This window comes from Culicoides brevitarsis, chromosome 2, assembly GCF_036172545.1.
Source record: "Culicoides brevitarsis isolate CSIRO-B50_1 chromosome 2, AGI_CSIRO_Cbre_v1, whole genome shotgun sequence".
Classification (NCBI taxonomy): domain Eukaryota; kingdom Metazoa; phylum Arthropoda; class Insecta; order Diptera; family Ceratopogonidae; genus Culicoides; species Culicoides brevitarsis.
The window spans coordinates 14,768,719-14,781,869 of record NC_087086.1 but is presented as its reverse complement, the minus strand read 5'-3'; the positions used below and the strand labels follow the sequence as shown (position 1 = coordinate 14,781,869).

At 30.2% G+C, this 13,151-nt stretch overlaps 1 protein-coding gene across 1 annotated transcript; it reads right to left on the bottom strand.

The window, feature by feature from the left end:
* Positions 1 to 4,732: 4,732 nt before the first annotated feature.
* LOC134828555 (uncharacterized protein C05D11.1-like) lies at positions 4,733 to 9,681 on the bottom strand. Its single transcript, XM_063841531.1, has 6 exons — positions 9,546 to 9,681; positions 9,363 to 9,489; positions 9,154 to 9,259; positions 7,271 to 7,438; positions 4,989 to 7,217; positions 4,733 to 4,930 (listed from the first exon to the last, which is right to left on the bottom strand). Exons 1-6 carry the CDS (start codon positions 9,679 to 9,681, stop codon positions 4,733 to 4,735), a joined length of 2,964 nt encoding a protein of 987 aa, XP_063697601.1.
* Positions 9,682 to 13,151: the final 3,470 nt, after the last annotated feature.

Here is a 13,151-nt window from a genome sequence, read left to right as displayed (position 1 = left end):
ATGAAAAAGTATTTCAAAACTTTTTTTTTTTATTTTGCCCCCCCCCCTCCATTTTGAAAAAAAAGTTTTGGGACAAAAACATCGGAAAAAATTTGGAACGGCCTTATGTTGAATTTTTTATATTTAAATCTTGAGACTAAAACTCAAGTTTTCCCTCGATATTTCATAAAAAATTTTTGAATTTAGTATTTTTGATATTTTAACACGAAAAAAATTCGTTCCTACCTGAAAAATAACATAATGTATTGGTAACTGCGTCGTTCAGTGTAGTTTCATACATTTCCATGGGTAACCGCATTCCCATACGTCACGTCAAGGCGTCATCGTTAAAAACCAGTACCCCTTTGTTTACAGTAATTTCGTTGCCTTACAACCAGAGAAACGACGAAATAGTCCAAAAATTAATTAAAACGCTTTAATTTCTTGGAGCATAAAATGCCTCGTGAGTTTTTTCCTCGCAATTTCAACAAAAAATAATCAAAAATTTTAAATTTCAGTCAAGAAATCCGGAAGCAACGAATATTTATCGAGCTCAGCTCTCGACTATTACAACCGTTTCGCCAAAAATCGTGGTTTGGAAAAATATTTCCGCAACAGCAAATTGTCAAAGTCTCATCGGACCTCCAGCGAGACTTGTTTGAACACCGAAAACCCTGAAACGGAAAATATCAGCAGTGAATTCGCCAAATCCTTGACCAACTTGAAATTAAGTGATTGCGAAATCAACAAAAGTCAACGTAATTTGCTTGATTCGACGGAATTTTCGTGTGAACATCATGCCATTGTCGCACATAAGTCTGTCGATGCCACGACTCCAGTTAAAGAATCGTCAGCGATGACAGATGAACTCTCCGGCATTGCTGAATTACCTACAGAAAAGAGTGTAAATTTGAATTTATTATCAAAAATTGAGATTTCCTTGCCGCCACAGCCAATTCCTTCGGAAAATCCTCCGGTGCCGCAATTACCGCAACTTTACGTGACACAACAGAAAATTTTGTACTGCGTTGAGACTCAAACGTGTCCCGAACAGCAAGAATCCGCTGATGAGCCGATAAAACCGAACATAAGTCACCCCAAAAAATTGGATGACTCTAAAAATGACGAATGGCAAACGTCTCCCAATGAAAGTGTGACGTCAAAAGAGCATCGTCTCGAATGGGATTCCCTCGCGGACGTCGGTTACAGTCAAGAATTCCAAATTTGTGACCAATCGGCGTTGTCAAATACGGAAAAGAAGGCCATTAAGTCGTACATGCGCAAACAGGGACTGTCCTCGAACGATCAAATTGTCATCGTAAAAAATTCCCCGGGCAAGCAGGATGACGCGACACCTCGTCAGGCACGAAGACGCTCCCTAAACAACGAAAACTGGATGGAAGTTTACACGAAATACAAGGACAAGTACGCGACAGAGCCGAAATTCGCCCCGAAAATCTTCCAACCAGATGCGCAAAGTACTCCAATGGATGCGCCACGCAAAAAATTCACCGAAAAAATCATCCAGACGAGTCTTCATGAGCTTCGGAACAAGTCGGTGCAAGTGACGCCCTTCAAATCGATGCAAGATGTGACCGTTCATGAGCCCGTCGAGGCTTTAAATAAAAGTTCGGAGACGGAACAAGTGCTGCAAGTTGTTAAAACTGCCGAAAATGATGAACAAACGAGCATGGAATCGGGAAGTTTCACGTTTATCGGTCCGCAAAACGAGATAAAGGAAGAAATTTTACTGAAAACGCCTCAAAAAAAGCATAAATCCCCGAAAAAACTGCCGAAACCGCCACCCAAGTCATCAACGGACAGCAGTAGGGAGTCTACCGAAGACACATCACCTCCCGTAGATGAAGAACTCCAAATGGCCATCGCTCTGATGAACTCCGTACTCGATTCGAAGACCATGAAAAATGCCATGAAGAAATCTCTCATCAAAAAATTGATGCAAAAAATCTTCAAAGTCGCTTCTTTGGAGAAAAGTGAGGAAATTTTGACCAAAATCGGGTCTTGTAGCTCCTCAACGATATCGGAATCGACTTCTTATCGCAAAATTAAGAGCTTTCACGCAGAAATCTCTCCTAAAAATGTAGAAAAAGAAGAAAAATCCGCAAAAACTGATGCCAGTGAGGAAATTCCCGTTTACACTTCAGCAGAAAATGTCCACGATACCTTCGAAAAAAGTTTTTTGCTGCAAAATTTCGTTAAAGAAACCTTAAAACCCATGACTCATTCGGAAATTTCTTATGAAAATCAAAAAAGTTCGTCATCGACGCATATTTCGAGTTCAACAAGTGCTAATTTTGCCTCGAAAGAAAGTTCCTCGTCGACTTCGACGTTACGTGATGGCGAAAGTATGAAACGAAAGTTGCATCAGCTCCTAACGATTGAAAAAGAAATTGATCGTTTAGCCCAAATCAAGGAAAAAGTCCAATCGGAGATGCGAAAAACGAAAAATACGGAGAAAATTTATGAAAATATTAATTTTAAGGAAAAAGGAAGGTCGAGATTAGGCACGCCGACGTCTTTGGACAATAATTTGGTGCAAAGGAAGGAAAATTTCATGGAGCAATATGTGAATCAGCATGGAAAATTGTATGATTCAGTGGATTCCGTGAGTAAAAATTACACAAAACCTTACGGAACGACGGGAAAAAGTGCTTCGGACAATGAAAGATTGCGAAAACTTTCGTCAAGAGCGTCTTCTGGTGATTCAGGGACTTCCAATAGACCATATGTTGAGCCAAAAAAACATACAGAAACCCAAACCACGGATTCGCTGAGACGAATTTCGCCATATTTTGAGAATAAAAGCCCTGAGGACCCGCAAAAACCTCAAATTATCAACAAAACTCAAATTAACAAGCAAATTCAGACGAATTGTCAACAAGCTCAAGCTTATTCAATTGTTTTTGACAAAGATTTTGTACCGAAAGAAAATGACGAACGCTTGCCAGGTCAAACGCTCAAAGAATATTTGGGAGAAAAGAGGCCGAAAATTCTCCAAGCGATGGATGAACGTAACGAATGTATAAAAGAACTGCGAAGACTGAGGCAGTTAAGGAACGAACAACGACAAAAACTGTTACTGCTAACGTCAGAAACTTGTTTGAAGGAAAAGTTACGGAAATTACCGCCTCCTCCATTAGGTATGTGCAAAAATTTGAAAAAAAAAAATTCTTTTCTTTAAAAATTCGATTTTTTCTTAGCTCAAAAGAGATTATTCAGTACAAGAGCCTTGAAACTCCATTCGCTGAAACAATACCAAAATTTACCGGAAGTGCTGAAAAAGAAAGAAGTTGAAAAGTTGAATAATTTGAAGAGGAAACATCGGTTTTTGTTGGATATGTTTAATAAGGTATAATTAAAAATTAATTGAAATTCACAGAAAAATTGAAAAAAAAAATTTTTTTTTACAGAATTTACAGCAAAAAGTTTTACAAGGAAAAACTGATTTGTCGTATAATTTTAATTTATTTACGAATACTAAATGAAGTTTGTTTGTTATATTTGATGTTTTTTTTTTGTTTTTTTTTTTGAAAAATATTATATGAATATTGAATTTTTGTACTATTTCGAAAGAAAATAAAAAATGACAATTTTTAATGCATTTAAAAAATTTTTTTTTTATTTTAAGGCAAGTGCAATTTTTAAAAATATTTATTTATTTAATTATTTGATACTTTTCTATGACTCCAAAAATTGTAAAGATTTTAATTAATTTTCAGAATTTTTCTAGTTTAAAAAAAAAAAATTTTAATAAATTTATTTTTTTCTGAATAATTTTTTCCAGTTAAAAAAAAAAATAAAATTCATTTGAAAAGCTAAAAAATGTTTAATTTTTACTCCTTTTTTATATTTTTAAATTTACCTAATTTTTTTTTTTTTTTTTTTTTTTTGATTTTAAAAACTTTTATTACTAAAAAAATAAATTAAAAAAAAATATTATATTTTAACGTAAGGCCGCATGAAAATCAAAAATAAAAAATCAAAAATAAAGTCCGATGCCCCATTTTAAAAGTCAAAAATCCAATGGGGCAAAATAAAAAAAAATTAAAAATTTCATCAAAAATTACCGTTTTTTTTTTTCATATTTTTTAAAGAAATTTTCAAAAATTTTTTAATTTTTTTTTAATTTTTACTGATTGTGGTTTAAAAATCATATTTTAACATAAAATTTCTTCTCTAAAAATTTTTTCATAAAATTACTTACATTAAAATTACATTAAAATTTTTAAAATTTTTTGACAGTTATTTTTTATGAAATTTTTTTCTTTAATTTTTAATATTAAACATTCTAAATTTATTTTAAATTAGCAAACCTTAAAGTAAAAAGTTTAAAAAAACATCAAAAATATAATAGTATTTCAAAACTTTTTTTTTTATTTTCCCCCCACCCCATTTTATTTTCAAAAATTTTGGACTTTATTTTTGATTTTCATTTAGAGCGGCCTAAAAACCTAAAATTATTTTGCCTGGTCAAATTAATTGTTTTTTTTAAATCGGCTTGTGTTTTAAAAAAATTAAAACAATTCAACTTACAAATTAAACAAGCAACTTACCTTCAACTAACGAAAATTTTAAATATTTGGCAAATTTTTTTATTTATGAAATTTTGAACATTTTACATTTTTATCTTATGAACAAAAAAAATTAATAAATAAATAAAACTCTAAAAATATAATTTGTGCGTTAAAAGCTCACTTTATTAATCAAATTGTCACAAGTCAAAAATTTCAAATTAAAAATTTGCCAAAATACTTTCGTTCAAAGATGGTTCAACTTGAAGATTCATTCCCAACTCATTTAGACCACTTTGAATTTCTTCTGTTTTCTCTAATGGACAAATACATGATACACGTGAATCTGCACTTACTAAATTCGTTAAATGCTTTTGACCAACTTCCTTTAAGTCTTCAACAGTTACTCTTTGAAGCTTCTAAAATTTCAAATTAGATTCAGAAACATTTAGGGATTCAATTCAAATCGAACATTACCTTGATAAAAACTTTATTCCAATCATATGGAACCTCCTGAAAACCAACTATGATAGATCGCATCACAAGTTGAGCAATTGTGCCTTCACTATTCACAGCATTGTACAGTGCTGAATTCTTTGCAACTTCAAGATGGCGTTCACTGAGTTCAAAAGTTTCTTCTAAATGCTTCTCGATGATTACTTTTATTAAATGATAAGTTGTTACTATATGCTTCGACTTCAAAACACTCAAAACAAGAAGTCCTTCATTAGGATAAACATCAATTGAAAAATCACACGCCAAACCTTTGCTTTTCAAACTACGGAAAATCGTACTTTCAGGTTGTGTCAAATATTCTAACAAAACTATCAAAGCAGGCAAATCAGTATCACGGTAATCATTGATGCTACGAACTGCTTGAAAAAGATGCGAACTTTGAGACGAACTTCGACCAACGATAACTCCATTGACATCTTCTGGCAAAGCTAGAAGTTCAAAGAACACAAAATCCGGGAGAACATAAAGTTTCTTTGGAACGTCATCAAGTTCAATTTGTGGAAATGCGTTTGTCCAAGGTTCAAGAAGATCTATTTCAAGACTTGCTAGTTTGCTCCAATCAGTTGCTATATGAACTGAAATGTTGTTATTTGGGTTCAACAAAATGTCACGTAAGAGGTTTAGTTGTTCAATGATCTCTTCGGTTTGATCTTCTTCAATTTTGGATACAACTTCGCTCAGAAATTGTTGTTGCTTTAGGATTGAATGTAAACGAATGTTACTTGTAGGATCATAGAACATTGCGTCAATGATTTGACGACAGATGATCCTGTTATTTCGCTTGGTTTCAACCATTTGATTCAAGAGTTTCATACAGCAACTTTTGATTCGATCTTGAACGAAAGTTGATTTGTGCAAAAGTTTGTGCATCCAGTTGATTCCGCTTTCATACTTTTCCATTTGAACTTGCATCGATAGTTGAAGATGATTTGAATAAGGAAGGAAACTTTGTGGAACTTCAACGGATTGAATACCAATGTTAGTTGAAACCGAAATCAAATCTTCTTCCATCAATGAAGTGATTTCATCTATGGAAACTATTTCATCATCTATTTCAATTGGACTTTTAATCAGTAGTTCAATGAACAGTGGTAGATACAATCGAAGATCAGTTGGAACAGAATCTGTATTAATGGTTAAACTTAAATGAACAAAGCTGGTAGATAAGTCATAAGCTTCTGTGTAAAATGGCATCTTTTGTAAGTTTATATTTGGAGGATTAGAACCTTTTGAAGAGCAGTATCGAAGACTCCACAAGAAGCCATCAGGATCTGAAGTTGTTTCATCTGGAGAAGGTTCTTCTTTTTCAACTATGAGATCTTCATTGCTTTGAGTTTCAATCAATATATCTTCAAGGTCATTTAGAGGTTGTTCTTCTTCCTCTTCTTCAGTTGAACTTTGTAACTTTTCAGAACAAGGAATCGCTTCAATAGTTACATGTTTTCCACTGATAAAATATTGTAGAAAAATTTCAATCCAGTATTCGTTAGGTTTTTCAAGCATTTCAGCAAAAACATCTTCAGAGCATAGTCGTTTTTGAATTATTTCTTCATTTGCAGTTTCTTCAGCATAAATCATTGTAGGTAAAAGTTTTTCAAAAACTGTCAAGTAAGGATTTCTTTCTAAGCTATTTTGGAATTCTATAAGCTCTGATTTGATTACTGTTTCCATTCGTTTCATGTCAATCCCTTCTTCAACTATTCCGTTCAAAACCTCCATTAGTTTCTCATCGACTTCTGATATTCTATCTAAATTGATGCCACTTAAATTAATCAACATAATTACTTCTAAACACTCGATAAATTGATATGAAATATGACTTGCTAATGGATTTTCAATTTCCAGCATTAAACGTTGAATGGGACTAATTGAACTACCACATAAATATTTCAATAGGATTTTACACGCAATAAAATTTTCATATTCTGTGATGATGTTTGGTCCTCTCCAAGCAAGACATACAAAACCTGTTGACTCTTCTTCACTGTGATATTCTATCGTTTTAACAATGTTCTCTTCAAGAGGAGTTAATTCAGTGTTAAAAGATCTTTCAAAGCTCTCAAGTTCTTTGTTTTTGATTTTTGTTTCTAAATCCTGAAGTGAAGTAAAAATTTCATCAGGTTCAATTGGTCCAGCTATGAAAATTGTTGTATTAGCTGGAGCATAATGTTTTGTATGGTAATCTCGAATCTATAGAAATCAAAGTTAATTTTAGTTAATGAGCTAGTTAGTTAATAAATTACCTCTTCAATGCTACAATCCTTCTTCATAGAAAGTACTTCTAACAAAAAATCAGTTTCTGGATATAGATGGCGGTAAACTTCACGTATTATCATCGCATTGCAATCATGTTCTTCAATAAGCAGCCTTGGAGTAATTATTCCTTCGTTTTGATCAATATTGTCAATTTCCTAATTACAAAAAATGACATGGAAATGATATTCTGAGTTATAGTTGTTTTGATATATGCTAATAGCCAGTAATTATTGTTTTTCTAACAAACATTCAACATTATCCCTTGACACATATTTCACATGAAAATAGGTCTATTTGTCAAAGTAATGATATGTGTGCTTAATCGTAAGTCGTCATAAGTTAAAAAAAGACTAAACTATTTATTTATTAATGTAATTGACGTAAGTGCAACAAACGAAAGAGTTTTTTTTTAGTATTTTGAATCCAGGTCATTAAATGAATTTAAGTTTATTGAACTTTTTAAGAATTCAAATGGGATTTTTTTAATTCATACGCTTTTTTGTACTCCTCATTTCACAATTTTGTACTCCTCAAGTCACATTTTCGTACTCCTCATTTTTTAGCAATTTTAAGCTATAAAATGATTAAAAATGATAAATTAGAGCCCCTCTGACAAATTTTTATCCATTTGGAGCAAGATTTGTCAAAAATGGCTTTGACACAGTTTTTGATTTAGTTTTGCTCTTGATTTAGTTTTCAAAACAAAACTATGTCAAAGAAAAAATTTTTTTTCAGTTTAAATTTTTTGGCAGTTTTGAGTTATAAAATGATTAAAAATGATAAATTAGTGCCCTCTGACAAATTTCTATCCATTTGGAGCAAGATTTGACAAAAATAGCTTTGACACAGTTTTTGACAGTTTTTTTGCTCTTGATTTAGTTTTCAAAACAAAACTATGTCAAAGGAAAAAAATTTTTTCAGTTTCAATTTTTTTGCAGTTTTGAGTTATAAAATGATTAAAAATGATAAATTAGAGCTCTCTGACAAATTTTTATCCATTTGGAGCAAGATTTGTCAAAAATGGCTTTGACACAGTTTTTGATTTAGTTTTGCTCTTGATTTAGTTTTCAAAACAAAACTATGTCAAAGAAAAAATTTTTTTTCAGTTTAAATTTTTTGGCAGTTTTGAGTTATAAAATGATTAAAAATGATAAATTAGAGCCCTCTGACAAATTTTCTATCCATTTGGAGCAAGATTTGTCAAAAATGGCTCTGACACAGTTTTTGATTTAGTTTTGCTCTTGATTTAGTTTTCAAAACAAAACTATGTCAAAGAAAAAAAATTTTTTCAGGTTAAATATTTTGGCAATTTTGAGTTATAATATGATTAAAAATGATAAATTAGAGCCCTCTGACAAATTTTTATCCATTTGGAGCAAGATTTGTCAAAAATGGCTTTGACACAGTTTTTGACACAGTTTTTGATTTAGTTTTGCTCTTGATTTAGTTTTCAAAGAACAAAACGATCAGTTTCCATTCAAAGGAAATTAAAAATGATAAATTTTTTTTCAGTTTCAACAAATTTTTAGTTTTGAAGAATTTTTGATTTTTTTTTCAAAACAAAATAAAATTTTTTTAGAGCCCTCTGACAAATTTTTATCCATTTGGAGCAAGATTTGACAACAGTTTTTGACACAGTTTTTGACACAGTTTTGCTCTTGATTTGGTTTTCAAAACAAAACTATGTCAAAGAAAAAATTTTTTTTTTCAGTTTCAATTTTTTGGCAGTTTTGAGTTATAAAATGATTAAAAATGATAAATTAAAGCCCTTTTGACAAATTTTTATGAAATTTTTTTATGATGAAATTCATTCATGTCTTTTTGAAGTCAAAAACAATTCTTATTAGATAAAACAATTTAACACACTTACCGCTAAAGGCAAAGGGAATAAAATATGATCCAAATATACAGGTAATAGATTTGTTATTCCTTCATTACATGCCATGTCTAGCACATAACATGCATGGTCTTGTATTCTATTCGAAAAAAAAAATGAAAAAATAAACGTATTGAATGATTAATTCAGCACCTCGCGTACGTAATTATTGATTGAATGACTATATTACTAGCTGCACTTACTTCGTCTGATATCTATATTTGTTTGAAATTTTGTGAACGAATCCTTGTTGAGAAACTCGATTGAAACCTTTAAAAATAAGTTCTTCTAACGTAAAAGCTACAGCTGGATTATCATGTCGTTCAGTAGCTAAAAATTGACAAAAATGAGTTTTTTCAATTTTTAAATGTTAACACTTCACTTACGAATCACGAAATAAGTGTGAATAACAGGTCCTTTCATGCGAGCCAAAATTAAAGTAAATCCTGTCTCAGACTTGTAACTTTCAACGACAATTTCTTCGTTCAAAGTTACGGAAGCAATCAAATTAAATGAATCCATTTTTGATTTTTTTAGAAAAAAAAATGCAAATTTTTTTTAGTGCTTTTCGAATAAAAAAAACGAGTGAACGATGCGACAGTCACACGATTACTAAAGGACATAGTAATTTCAAGGCACATTGTAGGTATGTGTAAATCGATTTAGTTTAACAGGTACCTCGTAAGGCGAATAAATAAGCATTTGGTGTTGCTACAAAACAATGCCGCCTAGTTAACGGAAGGTGTAGTAACTACTTCTACTACATAGTAAGCTATTTAGTTGGTAATAAGAAAATTGCAGATGTTAGGTAACAAGTGTTCAACAACTGCCAAAATTAACTAAAAACAAAAGTTATTATGCGCTAAAATTAATTTTTTGAAAGGTAGGTTGCGTTTTCGGGTTTTTGACATTTTAACAGGAAAATCATGAAAAGTGCTTAAATTTTTTTTTAAACTTAGGCCATTAAATTTAATTTTTTCACTTTAAGACAACCCTTTCAATCTTTCATAATTTCTCATGAAATTCGCATAGACATTTGAAGTTTCGGCTTTCGTGAAAAATGTTATTTTAAAGTTTATCTCAGCATCTATCAAACAACAAATTTTGGCTGAATTTTTTTTTTAAGAATTTTTTTCGCTCACATCTTTAAATGGCGCCTGTACATCGAAAATGTAGAATTTAGAAAAAGTCCAAAACAAAAGTTGTTTCTAATGCCAAAACCTACAATTTGAGCCGGTGAACCGTAATCTAGCTCGAATGCTCAATTTTCAACCCATTTTTGATGGGTTTCAAAGCTAAAATTGAATAAATATTCATTCTAAAGTTGATTTCCATTGATATCTGATCGATTTTTGATCAAATAAAAAAAAGTACGATTTTATTATATGAGGAGCAAAAATCGTACTTTTTTTTCAAGTCACTTTTCAACCAATTTTTGATGGGTTTCAAAGCTAAAATTGAATAAATATTCATTCTAAAGTTGATTTCCATTGATATCTGATCGATTTTTGATCAAATAAAAAAAAGTACGATTTTATCATGTGAGGAGCAAAAATCGTATTAAAAAAGTACGATTTTATTATATGAGGAGCAAAAATCGTACTTTTTTTTTCAAGTCACTTTTCAACCAAATTTTGATGGGTTTCAAAGCTAAAATTGAATAAATATTCATTCTAAAGTTGATTTCCATTGATATCTGATCGATTTTTGATCAAATAAAAAAAAGTACGATTTTATCATATGAGGAGCAAAAATCGTACTTTTTTTTTTCAAGTCACTTTTCAACCAAATTTTGATGGGTTTCAAAGCTAAAATTGAATAAATATTCATTCTAAAGTTGATTTCCATTGATATCTGATCGATTTTTGATCAAATAAAAAAAGTACGATTTTATCATGTGAGGAGCAAAAATCGTATTAAAAAAGTACGATTTTATTATATGAGGAGCAAAAATCGTACTTTTTTTTCAAGTCACTTTTCAACCAAATTTTGATGGGTTTCAAAGCTAAAATTAAATAAATATACATTCTAAAGTTGATTTCCATTGATATCTGATCGATTTTTGATCAAACAAAAAAAAGTACGATTTTATCATATGAGGAGCAAAAATCGTACTTTTTTTCTCAAGTCACTTTTCAACCAAATTTTGATGGGTTTCAAAGCTAAAATTGAATAAATATTCATTCTAAAGTTGATTTCCATTGATATCTGATCGATTTTTGATCAAATAAAAAAAGTACGATTTTATCATGTGAGGAGCAAAAATCGTATTAAAAAAGTACGATTTTATTATATGAGGAGCAAAAATCGTACTTTTTTTTCAAGTCACTTTTCAACCAAATTTTGATGGGTTTCAAAGCTAAAATTGAATAAATATTCATTCTAAAGTTGATTTCCATTGATATCTGATCGATTTTTGATCAAATAAAAAAAAGTACGATTTTATCATGTGAGGAGCAAAAATCGTATTAAAAAAGTACGATTTTATCATATGAGGAGCAAAAATCGTACTTTTTTTCTCAAGTCACTTTTCAACCAATTTTTGATGGGTTTCAAAGCTAAAATTGAATAAATATTCATTCTAAAGTTGATTTCCATTGATATCTGATCGATTTTTGATCAAATAAAAAAAAGTACGATTTTATCATGTGAGGAGCAAAAATCGTATTAAAAAAGTACGATTTTATTATATGAGGAGCAAAAATCGTACTTTTTTTCTCAAGTCACTTTTCAACCAATTTTTGATGGGTTTCAAAGCTAAAAATTAATAAATATTCATTCTAAAGTTGATTTCCATTGATATCTGATCGATTTTTGATCAAATAAAAAAAAAGTACGATTTTATCATATGAGGAGCAAAAATCGTACTTTTTTTTTCAAGTCACTTTTCAACCAAATTTTGATGGGTTTCAAAGCTAAAATTGAATAAATATTCATTCTAAAGTTGATTTCCATTGATATCTGATCGATTTTTGATCAAATAAAAAAAAGTACGATTTTATCATGTGAGGAGCAAAAATCGTATTAAAAAAGTACGATTTTATTATATGAGGAGCAAAAATCGTACTTTTTTTTTCAAGTCACTTTTCAACCAATTTTTGATGGGTTTCAAAGCTAAAATTGAATAAATATTCATTCTAAAGTTGATTTCCATTGATATCTGATCGATTTTTGATCAAATAAAAAAAAGTACGATTTTATCATGTGAGGAGCAAAAATCGTATTAAAAAAGTACGATTTTATTATATGAGGAGCAAAAATCGTACTTTTTTTTTCAAGTCACTTTTCAACCAATTTTTGATGGGTTTCAAAGCTAAAATTGAATAAATATTCATTCTAAAGTTGATTTCCATTGATATCTGATCGATTTTTGATCAAATAAAAAAAAGTACGATTTTATCATATGAGGAGCAAAAATCGTACTTTTTTTCTCAAGTCACTTTTCAACCAAATTTTGATGGGTTTCAAAGCTAAAATTGAATAAATATTCATTCTAAAGTTGATTTCCATTGATATCTGATCGATTTTTGATCAAATAAAAAAAAGTACGATTTTATCATGTGAGGAGCAAAAATCGTATTAAAAAAGTACGATTTTATTATATGAGGAGCAAAAATCGTACTTTTTTTTCAAGTCACTTTTCAACCAAATTTTGATGGGTTTCAAAGCTAAAATTGAATAAATATTCATTCTAAAGTTGATTTCCATTGATATCTGATCGATTTTTGATCAAATAAAAAAAAAGTACGATTTTATCATGTGAGGAGCAAAAATCGTATTAAAAAAGTACGATTTTATTATATGAGGAGCAAAAATCGTACTTTTTTTCTCAAGTCACTTTTCAACCAATTTTTGATGGGTTTCAAAGCTAAAATTGAATAAATATTCATTCTAAAGTTGATTTCCATTGATATCTGATCGATTTTTGATCAAATAAAAAAAAAGTACGATTTTATCATGTGAGGAGCAAAAATCGTATTAAAAAAGTACGA